This window comes from Uranotaenia lowii, chromosome 2, assembly GCF_029784155.1.
Source record: "Uranotaenia lowii strain MFRU-FL chromosome 2, ASM2978415v1, whole genome shotgun sequence".
In the NCBI taxonomy this organism is placed as follows: Eukaryota; Metazoa; Arthropoda; class Insecta; order Diptera; family Culicidae; genus Uranotaenia; species Uranotaenia lowii.
The window spans coordinates 254,779,083-254,800,783 of NC_073692.1; the positions used below are offsets into that span (position 1 = coordinate 254,779,083).

General features: G+C 37.9%; 1 protein-coding gene across 1 annotated transcript in view; it reads left to right on the forward strand.

The window, feature by feature from the left end:
- LOC129743849 (NACHT and WD repeat domain-containing protein 2) overlaps positions 1-21,701 on the forward strand; it is a 56,898-nt gene that overhangs the window by 34,638 nt on the left and 559 nt on the right. Inside the window, exons 9-15 of the mRNA XM_055736057.1 lie at positions 7,255-7,647; positions 7,739-7,923; positions 19,150-19,379; positions 19,437-19,624; positions 19,691-20,004; positions 20,324-20,542; positions 20,611-21,688. Of these exons, the coding sequence (XP_055592032.1) occupies positions 7,255-7,647; positions 7,739-7,923; positions 19,150-19,379; positions 19,437-19,624; positions 19,691-20,004; positions 20,324-20,542; positions 20,611-21,688 (2,607 nt within the window). The remainder of the gene's footprint in view (positions 1-7,254; positions 7,648-7,738; positions 7,924-19,149; positions 19,380-19,436; positions 19,625-19,690; positions 20,005-20,323; positions 20,543-20,610; positions 21,689-21,701) is intronic.

Below are 21,701 nucleotides of genomic sequence, written 5' to 3' on the forward strand. Positions count from 1 at the left end.
GCGACACAATACACCTAGCCCGAGGATTATCCTTTTGAGGCGACGATTAGTTTCCCGATTAGACGACTCGACCGACGTTCAAAGCGCAACGCATGCGATACTGATTCTAGCACTTTCTTGCTAGTGGTGGTGACATGCTCAGTGTGGGATATATGCTTGGTCTGATACAGCAGTATTGGTCAAGTCCAGCGTCTATATTAAAGGCTATGAAATGCAAGCGTTAGCATCATCGTTCTTCCCTTTATACTTACTAAATTTACCTCTGTTGAGAGCCTTTCGGAAATATGACACGAATCCAGTTTAAGGGCGATGCGCAAGTGTTGCCGAATAGAAATATCATGCAATATGATTCGGTACGATCTTGTTGCGAGCAATCTAAATATGCGTGTGACGAATAAAGCATTAAATTCCGATGATGCAACCGATATATAATACTTGTATACTACCTTTGCTTTTGTAGCTTCGTGAGCACTCTGTTCGCAGCTAGTGTTGTCGGTTCTTCCAAGAGCAGTCTATACATGCGTTCGAGCAAATGGGATATTAGTTTAACATGTTGCACATAACATTTTATGTTGCAGTCCTACCTTTGGGGATTCAGCGTCAAACGGGCAAACTTGACTGGTGTCGTCTGGTCGTTAGGTCACGACATCAAGATGTGTCCTGTATTTGATCATAGAGATGTGTAGGCATTGCTTTTTGGGGTTTATATCAAAATTACCTCATGCGGGTTTCGATGTAGCTGATGAATTTTCTGTTTCGTAGCGATGATATTCCTATTTGTTCAGGCCGCATGCAGATGATGTCAAATCAAATTATATCTTCAAAGCTTTAAACACTACTATTCACTTGAAGACTAATTTTTGATGTTGAACTGACGTTGTGACTTCTAGACGACTTCATATGGGAGTCGGCTGAACCGGATGTGATGTATCATGGTACTTTGACATTAGGCATGATCTTACGAGAACTGTTTTGATTCATTATTTGACGTTTTGAGAAAGGTGAGCACAGATCAACCTTGCTGATTTGAATCTCACGATTATTTCTGCTGATATAGTTGGTGCTAGCTTTAGATTGTTTTTTCTCTTATTACTCTACAAAATATACTCAGTAATAACTGCCGCTATTCGCAAGACTGTCCCATATGCATTTTCATCATTTTTCAGTTTTTCATGGAAATCGCTTATTGTTCATGATCTTTAATATACACAGTTCATGTTTGTTCCCAAAGTATATGGAAAAAATATCAAACCATGTTTGTCCCATATGAAATATATGTACCCGCAAGGCTGTCCCATATGAAATATACTCGCAAAGCTGTCCCATATGTGTGTTTTTGTCAATTGTTCTTATCGATTGTACAAAAATCAACATAAATGGACGATTTCAGTCAATTTCCAATAACACAATATTCGTTAGATTTTGTTTACTTTATTTTTCGCTTTAAAAAATTAACAGAATGATAAAAAAAAATTGTGGAAACTACTTAATTCAATACCCATCTCATTCAAGTTTGGCGAGTAGATTCTGCCAAAACTCCAATTGATTACTCTCCATTACTGGTGTAATTACGCTAAGTAATGCATCCTTCCTGGATGCATCCAAGCCGGCAGGAGATCTGCGTGGTTTGATTTGTTTCCGAAGACTGAAATTAAAAGCGCGGATTCTTTTTAATTGTTTTTTCGATAATAGGTCGCATGATTCCACCTGTCATAGACTCGCTGTAGTGTAATCTGAAACTGCCTTTACGCAATTCGATTCTTCTGATATGCTCCATTAGACTGAGTCGATTTGGGATCATTTTTGAATTTCTCAAACCCTGGGGTCTTAAATGCTTCGTTTTGGTCCAAAACTCATCCATGATTTTTTGCAGAATTTTTAAGCAACGTTTACATGAGTAAATTTGAACTTTCAGGTTTGTATGGGAAAATTTAATATTTTGTACTGAAAAATCAACATCATCTCTGTTTCTTCTGTGGAACCGAGCCTGCCCATGGTTTTTATGCCAATTTATAAATTCCTTCAAGGAAATTTTCTGCTGAACAACTTTGTCGTATATCATAACTTCGTATTTTTTTATACAAAAAATGTATTAGCTCTTTAACAGGTGTATGTCTTTTGGCATTGATAAACAATAAATTCAATTGACACCACTGCTGGGTGCCTAGCGAGGTATTGCAAGACCACTTTTCATGCCATACTACGTGGGGCACAAGCAGTGGTGTCAATTTAATTTATGGTTTATCAATCCAAAAAGACATACACCTGTTGAACAGCTAATAACTTTTTTGTCTAAAAACATACGAAGTTATGATATTCCACAAAGTTGTTCAGCGGAAAATTTCCTTGAAGGAATTTATAAATTGGCACAAAAACCACTGGCAGGCTCGGTTCCACAGAAGAAACAAAAATGATGTTGATTTACTTTACGTTACTTTAAAATTCTGCAAAAAATTATGGATGAGTTTCGGACCAAAACGAAGCTTTTAAGACTCCAGGGTTTGAGAAATTCAAAAAAGATCCCAAATCGACTGAGTATAATGCTCCATGTAAGGTCGTGAGTTTGATTTATTCAAAGTATATTGCGAAACACTAATCAAAAATGGAAAAAATCACCCACAAGCATATCCAAAACAGCGACATGTTTTTTCGCCTGGCTGACAAACTTTCCTAAATTCAGGGTACGTCATTGGGGGTTCTCGACGCATCGCCTTCTCGACTGCAGCATGAAAACTATCTGCAGCCATAAAGGTATGCCCTGACTCAAAAAATTTGAGCACTATTGTTTGCACTTGAACTTGATCCTAATTCATAAGAAGGATCAAGTACAAAAATAGGGCTCAATTTTTATTTTGCCCGCCGCAGTTGTCTTACCAAAATGTGACTCGTTTCAAATGTCCGTAATGAATCAGGACATGGTGAAAGCAGCTGCATATGTCCGATGCTGATCGTCCGCAAACGTACTCATTCCACAGGCACGCGATCACGGGAAATGCAGTAGCATAAGCCCCGACAGGTGCAAAAGTTTCGTTAAATGCTAAAAGGCGCTGCGAAAACATTATGGTTTTTAAAAAGTCCAAACGAGGAAGCTGTATCACTTGAAAAAGAAAAGAAAAAACAGATCTAAGTAGGCGTCATTTAATTATTCTTTAACTTTAATTACCTTTTCTGCCGCTCATAGCAAGTCTGTCCCATTTGCGTTTTTGTTGAATTGAGAAAATCGGCATTGAAAAATCGTAAAAAGTCCATCGTCCATTCAGCATTTGTGTGCGTTTTTAATCAAAGTAATCAACAGAATCTGTCACTGCAGAGACTAATGAAAGATTTTCGCTTTATAAGGATTATTTTTTTGTTTTGATTTCGTTGAAAATCATTTGCTGGGCTCTTATGGCAGTGGGACCGACATGCGATGATTTATGCCATATGGGACCGACTTGCGATCATTCGTTCAATGGGACAAAATTTCTTGAGGTTTTTTTCAATGTTCATCATAACAAAGTACTGAAAACAAAATTTTTCCTTGATACTACAGATAAAATTAAAGTGATTCCAGCGATAAACTGAAAAATGATGAAAACGCAAATGGGACGGACTTGCTATGAGCGGCAGTTTTGCAGGTCAACCGCAAGGATAACTTCGTTTGTCAAAACATAAGACGCATCAGCGCGATATTCGGCTCGAGATTCTGTGACGAGTGTGATGTGTTTATCAAATGATTTGCAACTTGCGCAATCATTGCAATCATCCTGATGATCGCGTTTTTTTTTGTTTAGATTATTGCTCGCACAAATCTCGCATTCTTCGTGCCCAAGTTTGACTATCGAAATATTCATTGATTTGATTATTCGACAGTAAAAAGGGTAACTTACTTTTATGTGAGGATGCGTTTCTACAAAGTTATTATGCATACATTTTTCCGTAAGGTCTGTAGGCAAGTACAAACGATTCGGCGCATGTTCTCGTCGGTAATGCGAGATAGTGGGGTTGTACGAAAGAACGTGCTCCCGCACAGCATCTCTCTTTTTGGTATCTCGCTTCCATTTTCCTTGGAGTTTGACTTCGGCTTCACCGTTTTCGCCACTTTTTAAAGCTCGATAAACAACATTCCTAAAATCACAAATTATTAACATATTATGCAAAATAAGTTTAAAAAAAGAAAATACAAACCCGCAGTGGTCTCGTAGCCTAGAGTATTAAAAAAAAAAAACTTCCTATACACAACTTTGGCTGTTTTATCATCAGATGGTAGAGAAAATTTCTAGGTAAAATTTTTACGCGGGTCTTTGTTTATGATGGTGGATCTCCGCTTAACGGCAACTTGTTCTACCCATTGGCGAATAAAAGAGCATTGGTCCAGATCACTGAGCTGCTAAAAACTGCGGTGGATTTCTACTAGATCATCCTTGCTTATTTGACGATAACACTCTTTGGCACAGAGGCATTGAACCATTTTTGGCTTATGCGAAAGGCGCCGTTTTTCCGCAACAAAAGCTTTTTTTCAAGTTTTTTCGTCCGCTTACGTTGTGGAACCGCATCCCCACAGCAACTTCCATCCGAAAAGGTTTCCAAAAAACTGCCAATGATGAACGAGAAATTGTCGGAAAAAAATCTCCGAACTCCGAACTGTCGTATCCAATAAAGTTATCCTCATCACTTCCACTTTCATCACTTAGATACGATTCTCGTATGTAAGCGAGACCGGACATTTTAAAACCTTTATTATCCTTAAAACAACCGATATTTTCAAACAACAGTTATGGAAACCAAAGAAGTTTTCAAGATAACAAAACAAACACAGTGGGACAGTTTTGCGGGTATATTTAGAGACGTATCAAAATATACCCGCAAAACTGTCATATTGCTTATTTTGCATTAGATAAGCTTTTGTTTATCATAAATTTATCAAGAACCATATTTTATAGCATTCTTCAAACATTTGTGCAGAAAAATGAAGAAAAAGTAGCCTCCTAGACGCAGAATCAACGAAAGTGTTGAAAAAACTTTAAAGCCGTTTTTCTCGATTTGATGTTTTGCATATAGCCTTGCCAGCAGCGGCAGTGTATTCTCCGGATAAATTAAACGAAACACTTCTATATATTTAACTTGAAGGACTTGATTTTTATTAATTTCATTCGGACCAGTTACTGACTAACCAAAATTATTCTTTCGAGACTTCCCCGATTACTTCGATCACTCTCGAAAATTAGAAACTACCGCAGAATGTCACTTTCCAATGCTTTTGCAAACGTTTGTTTATAATTTACGAGCGTCAGCATCGATAAAAAAAATCACATCGATAGAAAAAAATAATCTATGAACGCTTGGTTAGTTTTACTTTAAATTTGAAGAAGAGCGGCATTTTTTTTTCGAGTTCTCAATAAAGTTTCACCTATCTGTTTATATCAATATTCCAGAATAAATTGTCAATTGCCTGCATAAACGGCCTCTTATTTGAAATAAATATTTTTGGGAGTAAATTCTGAGGCGATTCATTCTTTAAAAAACTGATAGTAATATGGTTGAATTGAAGAAAATTTACCCCTAAAACAGTGAATTTAAATTGTTTGTAAACCTAGTTTTGTAAATTTAACTGTGTTAACTCCTGATTATTTTCCAGTTTTTTGTTGTTTTTTTAACATAAAATCACGAAAGTACGCAGAACTTTCACAGAGCTTGTTGAAATGCGTTCCAATTAAATCATCCATCAAATGATTTGTGTTAAAAATTGTGATAAACAAAATTCTACTTGAATATAAAAAGTTCCGTCAAACGGGGCATCATGCAACAACAGGGTTAGATGCAACATTTGTATACCATAAGTGTTGTCAATTTTTATTTTGATATAATGTAATTAAGTTATCTATGATTGATGACAATAACGATGACATAGTTTCTCATATCATGAGCTGTTTTTCGAAGTTTTGATTGTCATAGCAAATTTAAAAAAAAAATCGAGCAATAAATGTTCAAGTTTTAACATTTTTCGATGCCGTAAAAAATTATATCTCCTAGAAATTTTGTATTGCTTCTGTTACTAATACCAACACTGTTGGTGTTAAAATATTGTACAGACAATAACCAAATTCTTTTAAAATAAATATTTTATAATTCAGCTACCGAAGTGTACTAAAATGCATCAAAATGCCAATAAAAGATTCAGCTTTTAAATCTCATTTCCATATGCCGGAATATGATCATTTTGCATGACGCGTCTGTAAATTTCAAAATTACATCCACCCAAACATTATTTTTCAATATTTCAGATAGTGGATTTTTTTGTAGTATTTTTTACCCCTAAATGTATGCAGCACCTTTTTGCTTTTTCTTTACAAATATTTTGACAGAAAAAATATAAAATATAATTCGAACAAAACCAAAAATTGCTGCAATTGCTGTATGCGTTATGACATCAGAAATGTGTAATAAACTATAAATTTTTAAACGTTTTCATTTGATTTTTCATTGAAAACAAAGTTTGTTTCAACTTACCCCTTTTTCTGAGTAGGGTGAAAATCGCATGTTTTTGTAAAATCAAAAAAACAGGTGAAATCAATAATTTTTCTGACTACATCAATTTGATGTCCCATCAATCTTAAAACTTTTGATGTACAAGCGATATGATTATCTGTGGACATTAAGGTTTCAGAAGCCATTGAAGTTGGAAAGGGTTGAATGATGCCCCAGGTACTTTTCCATATAAAATTTAGTTTTAATTTTTACCCCTAAATGTTCCTAATCTTCATCCTTAACCGTATGTGATGGAACAGGTGTAAAATCTGGTTTTATTGAAGCTTGAAATTACTTTCAAATATGTTGAACATTAATGGAAATTTCAGCTAAATACATATCTGAGAGAAAAAAAAATTCAGAAAAGATTTCAAGCGTGAAAGCTTGATCTGTTTTGTAAAATTTCATATCAAAAGAAAATGGAAAAAGCATGAACATTTTGAAAACAAATCAACCTTAACAGTTGATGAGCCATTTATGCGTATCTTTCAAGTGTAAAGTCAGATAATCACAGCATATTTGAATATTTTTTCATGTAATAAATCATTTTCGAATGAGACACTTCACAAATCTCCTCCAAAGTCTGTTGTCTACACACAGGCGTTTAACATCATCTGTACTTTCTTACGTCGATTTCTAGCTCAAGTTCGGCCACTGATCAGGGTTTTTAGCTGAATAGTTGGAAACTTTTTTTTAACTTTGTAAATTTTACTCATTGTCATTATTCTTTCTTCTCTTGTCTCACAGTTTGGCGAATTGCCTTTCCATTTGGTCCGGTCGCGGCGTTTCACCGACCTGTACAAGAACGTGCTCTTCAACTATGATTGGTTGCACGCAAAGCTGTCCAGTTGTCCACTGCAGGCTGTGCTGGCGGATTTCGAAGATGCATCCGTCAATATCGACGACAAAGATGCTAGGCGGGAGCTAATGCTAGTCGCCGACGCTCTGCGACTGGGAGGCGCGATTCTCGGTGTCTACCCAAACATGTTGGCGGCCCAGTTGATCGGCCGTTTGCTACCAGAAATTGGAGGGAATCCCAACATCAAGATGTTGCTGGAAGCGTGTGATAATTCAGGCCCCAAAGACTCGGCACTGATACCGCTTAACCACTGTTTGCACACGCCCGGCGGTCCTCTCAAGGTAATGTTCTTTTCATTAATCCATCCATTCATCGTTTTTTCCTTCATTCACATCTTGCTCACAAGTTTCCTTCTACCCCATCCCAAAACAGTATTCGCTCGAAGGGCATCAGTTTGCAGTGTTTGGCTTCTGTCTTACCAGCGATTATCGCTACATGGTGTCAATCTCGACTAGATTTATTACCTGGGATTTGTCCACTTCTGACCTGACACGTGATGTGAATCCGGGAGTGGAAGGTATCATGCAACAATTGGTGCTCAGCCCCGACAACAAATGGTACGTAATAAGTAGCTGTTGAGGAAGCTAATCGGGTGCTAATAGGCATGACCGATGAACCGCACAGTTTGGTTGTTGTGAGAATGTTATCACGGATTATGATTTTTTTTTCGTTTTTTTACCATTAGACAAGTATTGTCCTAGCTATTTTAGTATGAAAAATGTTTTAAATATCAACAGGATTCGTACGGATAAAACCTGTCTTTAAGGAGGCATGTAAGGGTGAACCATTAAAAGTGTCTCTAGCTCAAACTCTAACAAAACTGGTTAAGCATTTAGGTTTTACTAGAAAGAAGGGATTTTCATTTTAATATTTTCAGACATTTCTTTATTTTTTCATATGTAGACTAGTATTTATACTTAATACGCCTGAATTACTACGAAACTTGCACTGATCTGGCGACGAATATTATTTCATTTGTCGGTTCCCATTTTATGCGAGCTGCGGGCTCAATAGGAAACCTGTGCAAACCTGTCCGGAGCTCCGAAGCCCGGAAGTAGCACTAGTGGCCCACCGGATCACTTGCCGCCGCGGGAACTGCACGCACTACTTAGCTGACTCGCCTGCTTGTCGACTGGTTGACGGGGTGGACTGACTGCGTGCACGCTTGAGGCGAATGACACGGAATTGGTTTGATCCATTCACACAAAACCAACTCCTCGTACCCGAGAAGCGTGTTTTCCTTGTATGCCAGAGTAGAACAGGACTTGCTAGGACTGTATCTTGTGTTCTCCAGCGTTAGGCCAACGGACTTCGCTCAGTCTCAGAATTTCAAGCTTGAGGTTTCTAGCTTCCCTAGAAAGTTGAGCCAGCTTGCCTTGTTGGGCGAGGGACCCACTGGAAAATATTCCAAACTATTTCAATGCATCAAAAATACAATAAGCAGATACAATAAAAGCTAACAAACTTTAAAACAATTTTATCTCATTTCCAATACTATTCAAACAATTCAAAATATTGAAAAAATGTGGTGTTTTTTTAAATAATTTTCTTAGTAATAGAAATACCTTATACATGACCTATGACCAAGAAATTGAAAAAAAAATGATGATGAAAAATGATGATATTTTGATTGTCCTCTCAATGATCTACATCAAGTTCTTCATAAACTTCTTAGAAACATTTATAAAACACTCCTCTCTAGAAGGTTATGCAGAACAAAAATCAATTAGAAAACCCTTGAATTTTGAGAGAGATATTTTAGAGTTATTATAGAAGACTCAGAGTTATCGTCAACTGGAGCCACATGCCATGAAACATTTTTCAGTTTCAATGGCTCCTAAAAACTCAATGTATGTAGGTATGTATGTATGTAGTTAAAACCACCAGTGGCTGATAGATCTTTCGACCCGAGTCGGTACGGGAAATCTCGATCGCACGTTCAAATATTGCCCATACTTAACTCACCAACAATATTTGCAGTGCCACCAAGGGGTCCGTTACCACTGGTTTGGGATAGGTTTGACTCACCAAACTCTCTTCCGACTGTTCGAAACAAATTTGGAATTATGAAAAGGGACCATAGTATCCTTCTCATGGTTCTATATTTGCCGAGATACTCCGGCTGGCTTGAACCCACAATCCATTGTATATCAGTCTTTCGTTCGCTTGGTGACCTATCCAACCCCCACGAATCCCCTTGAATAGAGTTAAGCTGTTTCAAATATATGAATATACATAATACATTTAAACAACTTACGTTTTTACCATGTACATATAAATACATTTTAAATATGTATTTAATTTTTTACCATTTGAGAAGGATACTTATCTTCAAACCATAAAAGGCATCGGGAATATTTAAAAGGTTTGACTGGTCGCAGCATGCCGAAATTGCTATAGCGTTTGTCCAAACATAACATTTTTCCCTAAAGCATTATGTTCACCAGTTTATTTTGAAAATAACGTTCAAAATAGTATAGCAATTTTAATGTTCATGCTTCAAACTTGATGTTATATCTTTTTATTGAGTAGCATCCAAGGATTTGGACTAACAAATACTTTTCACTAAATGTGCAAAAATGCAACCACAACCCCTCGTTTCATTCATTCGTTATGGGAAGCAGGATACGAATTGCAACCAGGTGAACATGGAGTAACTTATCCATAAGCCATGCCAATGGATCTGATTTCCGTAACCCGTAACACTTTCAGCACTTTAAGTTTACAAAATACCTATGGTATTCACTTAAATCACTTTACTTTGAAATATAAGATTTTAATTTTTCAGAGCAAAATTCGGAGCAAACAAAAAACGCGTGCTCTTCGTTTGACAGCCGCCTACTCTTTTTCCAATGGATTATAAAAATTCAATGTCCACAGATAATCATACCGCTTTTTACTTAAAAATCAAATGAAAACGTTTGAAAATTTATAGTTTTTGATATATTTGTGATGCCATAACGCATACTACAGTAATTTTTGTTTTGGTTCGAATTAAATTTAACATTTTTTTCTGTCAAAAATGTTTTTTAAGAATAAGCATAGCGGTGTTGCATACATTTACATCCAGTTTATTTGCGGCATCTCGGAGAGAGAGTTTAGGGTTTCGCTTGAAACTACCGGCAACTCTCTTTGCAAGGTTACCGAAAAAAAATCTGTGTTTCGACGAAAAAAAATTCTGACTTTCTGTGATTTTACTCAAAAATTCTGTGACGGTTTTCTGTGATGTTTTTTTTTCACTTATTTCATTCAAAAGTAATGTCAAATTGCGTCTTTTTTTATATTTTACTTAGGGAAAATCAATGGCCATTACCAATTTTATCAAATTTTTCAAATTTAAAGATAATTATCCAAAATTTATAGTGACATAAAAAACTTAATTTTGAAAAAAACGTCCAAAATTTTAAAATTCTGTGAAATCTGTGAATATTTCTAAAATTCTGTGACACAGATTCTGTGATGAAAATTGGGTTAAAATTCTGTGAAATTATAGATTTTTCTGTGATTTCGGCATCCTTGTCCCATATCGTCTCAGCGGCTTCCGGTATTCGATTTCTCCCTGATCCAGACTTCCTGGCTGTCGACAAACGCTCCCCAAACACTTTAATTACATTTGTAACGGTTGATTTGGCAACTTTTAGCGAGTTTGCCAGCTTTGCGTGCGAGTAGCTCGGATATTCGCGATGAGCGAGCAAAATTTTGATACGCTGCTCTTCTTCCTTGGACGGCATTTTGACAACTGAAGAGTGAATTCCAAAATCAAAATAGGAGCAACATTCTACACACACACACACACCTTCAAAATGAGGGGTGTTCAGGTTTTTTAAATGCAAAATTGAAAGAAATACGTTAAATTGATATTCACCAAATTTTGACCGTATCACCCTTTATTCGACTTATTTTTCAAGCTTTGCTTGACAGAGCTACCTTTCCCCTACTGTGGAAGGAAGTTTATATGTTCCCGGTCCACAAAAAAGGTGATAGACGAGATGTCAACAACTACCGTGGAATCTCAGCCTTATGTTCGATAGCCAAACTATTTGAATTGGTGTTCCTGGTGGCCCTTTCCTCGTTCAGAGGAATAAGTTTCTAATGATCAGCACGGATTCATGCCCAAACACTCTACGACAGGCATGTCAAACTGGGGGTTCGCGGGCCGCATGCGGCCCGCGTCCTAGGTCAATGCGGCCCGCGTAGCCCCGTCTTAAATTGTCACAAAAAACACCACTGATTTTATGTAAAATATTACTGCAAAAAAAACTAAAGCTGAATGTACCGATTTAACTGATTTTGGCTGCGGCCCTCTACGTCATAGAAAATTTTTAATGCGGCCCGCACACCTAAACGAGTTTGACATGCCTGCTCTACGACAAGCAACTTGCTGACGTTCACTTCTTTTGTGCATGAAAGCTTTGCTGCAAAGTCTCAAACTGATCAAGGAATATTTAAAGGAGGTAGTGCCGAGGCACCCTTGCTTTGGTAGTGGTGTAGCTGGTGACGTCACTGTTGCCAATGGCTTTGAAATCGATATGTAAAAATCAGCTTTTTGTTGAAATTGATAACTAAATAGTGAAAATTTAATATTTTTCTGCTATACAGTCAGAGAATAGATAAAAATCTATCGATTTGTATAATTATAAGATTTGAAAACAATTTTTGATGTAGCTTATTTCGTAGATAAATATTTCAAAAATAATACAGACACCAAGTAGTCGTTAAGAAAATGAAATAATTTGGCGATTTTCAATTGTTTTGGACTTTTTATCGAAAGTCAAGTGTAGTGAAAACCAGTTTAATGTGGAACTGTAAATTTTTGAGATTTTTATCGAGTATAAAGTTTAATATTAAGTTGTTCGTTCAAGGAATTCTTTCAAAATAGTTCAAGTAATAAACGTTTTTCATGATCATCAATTTATTTATGAACTGTTTATTGAAAGAATATCAAAATTCGGAATTACATAAGAATTTTCTTCATTTTTTTCTTATCTTTGGTCAATGGAAAAGGTCCTTGTTTGTTAAGACGCTTGACACATTTTTCTGAAGCCTTTTATTCTTTGAAAATTCTATTTAGAGTGTTGATTCTTATATACGTGCGGTGTCGTGTAAAATGTTCAACTATTTTTTCCTGTATATCTGGATTTTTAGATTTAAGGAAATCTGAGACTGTCTTACAAACTTTTGTAATTTTAGAAATTTTCTCTCCATGAAATCGTTTAAATCCGATTTCCAGCCTTTTGGCTTGCTTCAACCATTGGTCAGAAGGTTTTGTGAGGCCGCCCAATGAAATATGTTGAACATAAGATTTCGGAAACGCATAGTCATGATCTAATAAAGATTCGACTCCTGACAGATCTCTTGTAATGCTGCCCAGATATTCAAACTCATCTTTAAATTTACGGCACATGGCTCCAGCCAAGTACCGTAAACTGGGGGAACTTTGATCAGCGGGGTAACTTTGATCAACAAGAAATTTTTGCAGATAATCATCATTAAATAAGTATAAAGTTAAAATATCTGAAAACTGTTTACTACGTTTGAAAGCCTGTAAATTGAGTTAAAAATAAGCTAAATTTGGTTTTTATTAGGAGATTTTTTATATTATTTAAAATATAATTTTAAAATCTTAAAATATCTGGTTTTTTGAAGGCTCACAAACAAACATCTCTCCTGATCAAATTTAAGCATTTGGGGGCAAATGGGTTGTTTAATGCGAAAGTTCAACTATTTTTCTCGGTTTAGGTTAAGTTTAAGTGTTATTTTTATGGTCATTTGATGATAATTTTTGGATATTGAAAAAATTGGTCATTTTACATGAAAAAGCCTGTATCGGAAAAATTGCTAGAAACCCTATAAAATGGTAAAGTTTGAAGAAAAAAAGAACGTGGGAACAGTACGAGGACTTAGAGAATTGCATGAAGGTAAAATTTTATTTGTTTTTGAGGCCAAAAAATGTTGAGAAATGTTTATAATTTTGGCCCCTAAATGTATGCAGCAACATTGTCCATATTTCGAGTATATTTGTTTTTGAAAGAAATCGTTGAAAAATTCAATTGAGTCCAAACAAAAAATTACTGATATCGATGTTTTGAGCCTTCTGTGCTTAACGGCATCAAAACAATAAATTTGAAGATGTTGAGATATGTAAAACCATAGTGATCAAAGTTACCCCGAAACTCGAAATCTGTTTTTATAACAAACATTTAATTATGACCACAAATGTCGTTTGAATATACTGCAATCCATAATCATGTTTAAAACTCCCCACCTCAGTAAGGGTTTTAAAGCTTTTAGGTATTACGAAAAAGCAACCCCTTCCAAAATATTCTAAAATGAATGAAAAAAGTGATCAAAGTTCCCCCAGTTTATGGTACTCGAAACCATCATCTTCTGTCGTAAAATTTTCGGCGATTTATTCGTTTTGGATTTCTGGATCATTTAGTGAAGCATCGAGTGGAATATCCTTGTCCATAACTTCGGCAGCCTCCTCTAGTTCCATTCCTGCTTTCGAAGAACTTTTCTTAAGGTCATGGAGAACTTCCAAGACTGCAAATTTTTCTTGATTTTGGTCGTTGGTGTTCTGGCCTTTAGATATCATGGTCATATTTCTTCCGAGAATTATCACTCTCAAACGCCGCAACGCGTTCAATGGACTCGGGTGGTCATTAGCTCCGCCTTGAGAACGCAGCATGCAAAATAAATTGTCCAGTGCATCCTGATTTAGCTTTGCTGCTAAAATGAACTGGATGTCAAATCTTTTCTGCATGTCCCGGAACAATGATTTCATTGAGACAATGGACATCATTATGGCTCTTTGGAAAACCTCGAAAACAATCGAACACATGAAACATCAGAGAGAAATATGGTTTTTTAATCGAAAAAATATGGTTTTTTAATCGTACAATAAGTAGAGATTAAACATCTTTTTGTTACTTACCTGGATACTATTTTTACGTCCTGGTATAGATATATTCATCAAATGATACATTTTATCGAGAGCAGCATCTTGAAGGTCTAAATTAGTCCCGTAAGGCTTTTTCAGGAGAAGAGATTCCTTCAGAATTCGCGAATTCATCACATCAAACCAATCGTTGACAGTTAAAATGAATTCCGATAGTTCTCTTGCTAAATTTGTTCCAACTTTTCTTAACAGGGCTACCGCACACCTTCTTGAAAAGATCTTTACAGCCCACGCAACGTTTTGGCGCTGTTGGCCTTCTACTTTTAAATGTTCTTCGTTTAAAAAAAAGTGTCTGAAATTTCTGTGTTCATTTTCGTGGTGAGCTCCCATAGTGGGTTTAATTTGAGGGGATGGTTAACATTTGGAATGAAGGTACCATTGTCAAGGATAAAACCACTATCAAACAACCAATTCCTCACCAATTTTATCGTGTGAGGGACGTCCGCGAAAAGATAGATTTTGTTTCCTGTTGATGGGTTCAATAAGAAGGTGATATCTTCGTTCAGGTCAATTGTTGACCAAATGGACTGATTGCCACCGCCGCAATCGGAGACATACGCAACGCATTCGAACCCAGCTTCATAAACAAGACGACATGCTTCGTCTAAAAGCTCAAGGGTGATTTTAACGTCGAAATCGGCATAAATGGGTTGTTTCCACGAACAAAAAAGTCCTCGCATCATTATGACCTAAAACGTTATAAATATTTTTATTATTTGAAGCTACAGAAGAATTTATATTATGTTTTGTAAAAACATAGATTTCATATATTGATTATAATATTTTAATTTACTCACTTGCAATTTCGAGCACGGTCCAATAACGTCATCGTTTTTGCGGTCGTATTCGAAACCCTCTGCCAATGACATTTCGTCATATAAAAAAACACAAACTCTGTCTCTTTCAGACAACGTAGCTGAAAATGCTTTCATTATGACAATGATTTCGAAAAGAAACCCATTGCGCATATTTAGTTGAGCGGCATGTGTCATTAAGCTTCTTGAAGAAGGCAACGGAAAATTGAGTTGATTAATAACAAAGTTGAGGGCAGGTTTACTCAAATATTTTAAAGTAAACCCCATCGCCAGTTCTTCACATGTCCATTTTTCAACTCTTTTCTTCTCCATCAACATAATTTCGGCTTGGTTTTTAGTAAAACGTTTTTGCAGCACTGATCGAGCCTTTTCAACAGCCTGGTAACTGAACTGTTTGAAGTTGTTCGTTCAAGTTTTTCAGTTCGATGATTTTTTTGTGCGATTCTTCTAATTCTTTTCTGCATTCTTGGAGGTCAGATATTGCTCGTTGTAGCTTAATCGTTTTTTCACTTAGCTCATTTCTCAACGATTCCATTTCTTCAGCAATCGTATTAGTAGGGATGGATGGTTCCAATAATGTTGCGTTATTACTAGTGTTACTAGTGTCTTCCTCTAACGCCGGTTTACAGGAAACCTCAGCCCTTCCGCGCATTGCATTCAGCTCCTTTCTCAAATCACGAAATGCAATGCGCTTGGATCTGGAGTTTTCTGTTGTCATTTTGAGAGGATGCCGGATGGTCGGAATGGCTACAAGATATAATTATTTATTATCACTGGAAACCTAATTACCAAAATTAGATAATACCTGTCGTGTTTAATCTCGCTTTCCAAAATCCATCTTGCAAATGGTGGAAGAACGATTCCGGATCGAAATGAAGGGAACATATAAAACGATTTTTAGTATCCAGAGGTTCTTGTTGACCAAGAAACTTCAGCCAGCTTTTCCGAATGGCCTTGTTACTCGGAAAACGATGGAAAGAAGGCTTCCGTGAATTATTTTCTTGGTCACCAACGCGTTTCCTACAACGAACACTTGTACACAATGGTACGATACACCGCATGATAGTATCCTGAAGGGAAGAAATAAATCATTCATTTGAATTTAAAAATAATGAAATAGCGCTTACCCTGTACGATAAATGGCTTCAAAACTGGATCAAATTATCGGAAACTGCTTTAACAGCAGGCCAGCAATGAACGAAACCGGATTTTTAGGTAAAATCCGCTGTATCTCACTAAAATGTCAACAACACTTGATACAATTTTTGTTTGGAAGACAACAATGACGTCACTACAGATTGTATATTGAAATCCAATATGGCTGTCGGCACTACCTTCTTTTAATATTCCTTGCAAACTGATGCCATCAGATCTATTAGCTGCATTCGACAAAGTGAACCACGAAATTGCCATAGGGAAACTTGGACGCTTGGGGTTCGGTGGTTCTTTACATGGCTGGTTTCGCAGTTATCTGACTGGGCGAAAATTGACTGTTCGGACTGGAGATACCTTTTCCAGGAAGTTTTCTACCTCCTCCGGTGTGCCACGAGGAAGCCATTTGGGACCGATTATTTTCCTAATTTATTTCAACGACGTGCTTCCACTCCTCGACAGCCCAAAACTTTGGTATGCTGATGATCTTAAACTGTTTTACACAGTAAACGACTACGATGATATTAATTTCCTGAAAAGTCTGTTCAACCTCTTCGCTAATTGGCGCGACACCAATTGATTGCCATTGCATCGAATGAATGAATTTCTCGTAAGCGGCAGCCTTTGATTGCGGAATACTATCTTGAAGAACAGCCCATCGCACGCGTGGACCATATTAACGATCTGGGCGTCATCCTCGATAAGCGACTGGAATTCATTGTATGTGACAAACTACGTAGTCAACAAAGCATCCAGAAGTCTTGGTTTCATTTTCAGAGTAGCGAAGAATTTCAAGGACGTGTATTGCCGTTCCATCCTTGAATACGCATCTGCCGTCTGGTGTCCCTACTACAGCAGCGCTTTTTACAAGGCACCTGAACTGGCAAGACCCATTTTTCGCTTACCAAGCTACGAAAATCTATGCCGCCTTATAGACATTGACACTCTCCAAGGCCGTAGAAATGCAACCCGTGCTTCTTTCGTCGCTGATCTCTTGACATCGCGAATCGACTGTCCCACGCTACTGGAAGTTAGCGACCCCGTGGTCTTAGAAATCAGGATCTTCAATTGTATGTTCCCATTCGAATGAACAATTATGGAGCGAACAGCGCCCTCATCGGTGCAATGTAATCGTTAAACCGTTTTGCCGAGCATTTTGACCTCGACGTTATAAGTGCGATCCAGGCGTATTCTGTTGTGGCTGTGGAAGGTGAAATCTACGTATGGGGAGAGACAAGTTTCGCATAAGGCGAACACATCACAATTCAAATTGTATACGAGTCCTATTTTGGTAAAATACTACTGCAGTTCCATTACAAAACCGAAACAATGTCTCTTACCCCATTGTATGAGTTATCCATCGAAACTTTTTTTCTTTTAAAAAAAGTTACTAATGCCAGCTAAGCATTTGGAACTTAGTGGTGTCGCCATTTAGGCGTTTTGCTCTGCGAACTGACCGATGAGTAGGTATCTGCTTCGGGCCGTTCCGTTTCAATTGAGGTTTTTCATTGAAGCAAACGATATTTGCGATTCCAGCAGCACTAAGCTGCAGGAAATATTAAATAATAAAGACTCGAAACGATCAATGAGCCAGACTTAAATACGATGATATTTCTAACCTATAAAAATCTATATGAATTTCTACATAGGAAGCATAGGAAGCATAGTAAAATTTTCAAAAAAGGGTTTTAAAAAAATAATTAAGAACCTAGTCAATTTGTATTTTAATGAAGCAGTTCTGATTCTTTTAAATAAGAAAATAAATAAATGTGCAGGCTTTACGATATCAAAGTTTTTTTTATATATCTCGCAGAAGAAATCTTAGCCATGGAATGGTTTTACAAAAAAAAGGAAATAGATGAATGCATGTCCCGCCAACTGCAAGGTCAACCATAAATTATGTAATGTCTCAGAACAATGGGTAACTAAATTTTGGCGATCTCTGAACCCCAATATACATAGTACTTTCATACAAAGTACAGTAGTGATAAGTTTAATATTATGTCATTTATGGTTGAACCGTTGCAATTTAAATTAGGCGCTCGCACTCGACACAAAACATGATCGAGTTCACCGTTCGATTAGGGAGTTTGCTTGATCTACGCGATTCCTACCGATATTGCATGCTCGGAACAACGTAGATCAGAGGACTCCACTTAAGTAGCTATGCATCTGCAACAGGTGACACTGAACGGCACTGTAGCGATACAGATATCTCATACGCGCCACGCTCAGTCTTACTTGTTTTGTTCGGTGAGAAGTGTTTAACGAGTCGCTTAAAATTCCTTCCGTTTGTAATCGCCAAAGCGGATTGAGAACGCGATTCGCTAGAGTTTCCACGTGAGCCGAAATATCTAGATTGAGCTATTGAGATTCTGACTAGTGTAACATCCTTAGGATGAATAACACTAGGATTTTAAAGAAAATACGTCGACATGATGTTTATTGTTTTACACCTAGCCAAAATTATCAACTAAATTCATTCTACAATTACAGATTAATGTTGAGCGCGTTGCTTTATAGTTTTTCCAAAAAAATTCTCTTAATGCCCGTAAATGGGAACCAGAATTCCTACATTTTACCGATGCAATTGAATCAGCAGATGGTTGATTGTTACGGTGTTCAAGCATGTGTTTAGAGATTCAATTTTGATTGAAGAATTTTCTGATTAAAAATTCATACATAAACCTTTTCTCCAAGTTTTGCTTCATGAAAGGATTCTTGTAAGTCTCGGGTCAATCGGTTTGATACTAAGGTGACATGTTCGAAATTCGTTCGAGTCGGTTTTATAGACATGGCTTCTGAAGTCCTAATAACCTTATGAGAAGTTTAACGCCTGTGTTTATGCTACTTTCCAGGGCTGCCGCGTACACGAATAACAGTCAGAGCGTTCTGCTGAACATGCTATCGAGTGAGTTTACAATCATCGATAATCCCTTTGAAGAAACGGAACCGATAACTGGTTTGTATCTGCTGAATAAAAATCTGTTTCTGCACACCAAGCTGCGGTATGCTTTCTACGATATGCGTGGAACTTTGATTGAGAAGAAGCAGCTTGAAGATGTTACCGAGGAATGGGAACTTCTATGTAGGGAAAATAATTGTACAAAAGTGGTAAAAGAATAACTCCCCGATTTCTTTTTAGTTATGGAGTTTACTTCATTCACCAGCTTTTTCGCAATCCTTTGGTCCGGGGCGATAAACGACACAAGATTGATGCTGTATACCCAACGTGAAGGTTTGACAATTCCAACTGTCACATTGCACAGCGTCATTACGATGAAGAAGGACCGCAAGACCATGTATTGTTGTCACCAACAGGATCTCTATCAAGTTTATCAAAATAGCAAAATTCAAATGAAAAATTAGTCCAAAATAACATTTCCGTGTTTGTTTCAGGTGAGCGAATTTCAGTTCGAAGAGAACGAAGAGGACAAAACGGCAGAATGGAAGCACGAGCGTGATCTGCCACGCTATGAGAATGACGTCAAGGAAATGGCTCTTCAGCTCAAGATGGATCACAATGATCGCTTCCTGCTGGCCAGCACGGCCAACGGGTTCGTTGTGTGGGACTTCGACGCCGAGGATCCCATTTCTGAGGAGGCCATCTATCTTGCGTTACCCCATAGCGTACGGAATATCTCCACCAAAATGACCCAATCGAATTCGATCATGATAAGTTCGAAGCTGGACTACGCCGTGGCTGGTGTGAGGTAAGCAACAGTTAAAAGATATACCCTAAAATAGGGTGTGACGGGACAGTTTTAGATTTACACCAAAAAAAGCCTTATTTTGAAGCCAGAGGACAACAGAAAATGTTATTATTTATATTAAAATTTAGCGCCATGGTTCCACCTGTGGACTGTTTGGCTTCATTGAAAGAAAGGCATGTTTGTATGAATTCGGTGACTCGGGCAACGCGGAAGTTCGAAGTTTCTGTGTTAGCCTTCATTCTACATTTTGTTGATCCTATAAATTGTTACACAAAAAGCTTGTTTTCTATTTACTTATTTCAATCTTTTTATTGAATAGAAAAAACTTGTACGTCTGGTGCGTCAAGAGCAAACAACTGATGAAGGTCCTGGATGCACATTTTGGCCGCATCATGCAACTGGAAACATTAACGATCGGAACATGGAACAGTGTCATCACTTCAAGCATCGATCGTTCGGTTAAGATCTGGAATATCAACAACATCTTCGAGCAGGTTCACGTGATCGATCGCCATGAGCTGCAAATTGATAGCATCAGGTTGGTTGGTTTGTTGGCAGCTCGAATCGTTCCCTGTGTATTACATCGTTTGATTTCGTTCGTTACAGTCTTTCGCAGAACGGCGAGCTGGCAGTTACCGTCACCAGGGCCTGTGTCGGTGTTTGGGAAATACGGACTGGTCGGTTACTTTCCAAGCTGGCGGACAGTCCCCTGGGGGCCATCGTGACTCACGCTGAAATCACACCGGACGGACGGTACATCGTGTCCTCGGAGACAGGCAAAATTCTCATCTGGAACCGAGTGACGGAACAAGTTTTGTCACGCGGCTCCCAGCCGGGAACGCAACAGATCAATTTTGTCGAAAATGGCGAGAAATTCCTCGTCGTTTCCTGTCCAAATGCAACGAACGCCTCGGCCACAACGGCTGAAAAGTTGGTGGCCCAGGCAATCGTTCGTAGCATTCCGGACGGTCAAACGGTTTTCAGCTTCGAGTATCCCGTCCGTCTGGTGCCAGGTTTGCCATTCCGGTGCGCTGTCATCACGGTCGATGGACAGCACATAGTGTGTGCTTCGGTGGACAAAAACAACCGTGACTCGATTTGGGTGTACAATGCCACGAATGGAACTCACGAGCACAAGATATCGCTCAAAGGTTGCAACATCAAGGAGATCGCATCGCTTGTTCCGCTTCCACACAAACCGTCTCAGGTGGCAATCATTACGAATGAAAAGGGTGCAATTATGGATATCAAAATCCGCAAGCACGTTCGGTCGATTCCAAAGTGGGGCGGAACCTGTACCAAGGATGGAAAATTCGGATTGTACGCCCCTTCTCGAGGTGGATTGGAGCTGCTGGAACTGAAGAAGGGCTCTACGGTTAAAACTTTCATTCCGAAGGTGGCTGAAGGAGTATTCACAGTCATTTGCATGTTTACTGAAACGGATGAGTACGTTCTGTACTATCACAGTGGTCGTAAAACGCTGCGAGTTTTCCGTACGAGTGACACCGAAATGATTGCCAACTACCGAATGCAGGCCGAGTTGACGGCCATCAAAAGCACTTCCGATGGCAAGAGTCTTGTGCTGGGAACAATCGACGGATGCATTTCGGTGCTGGCCATAGCTGATGAAGAGAAACCTGAGATGCAAGAATTTCTCAAGAAGTTGCCTTCCAGAGATGCTAATGTGAGTAGTTTAG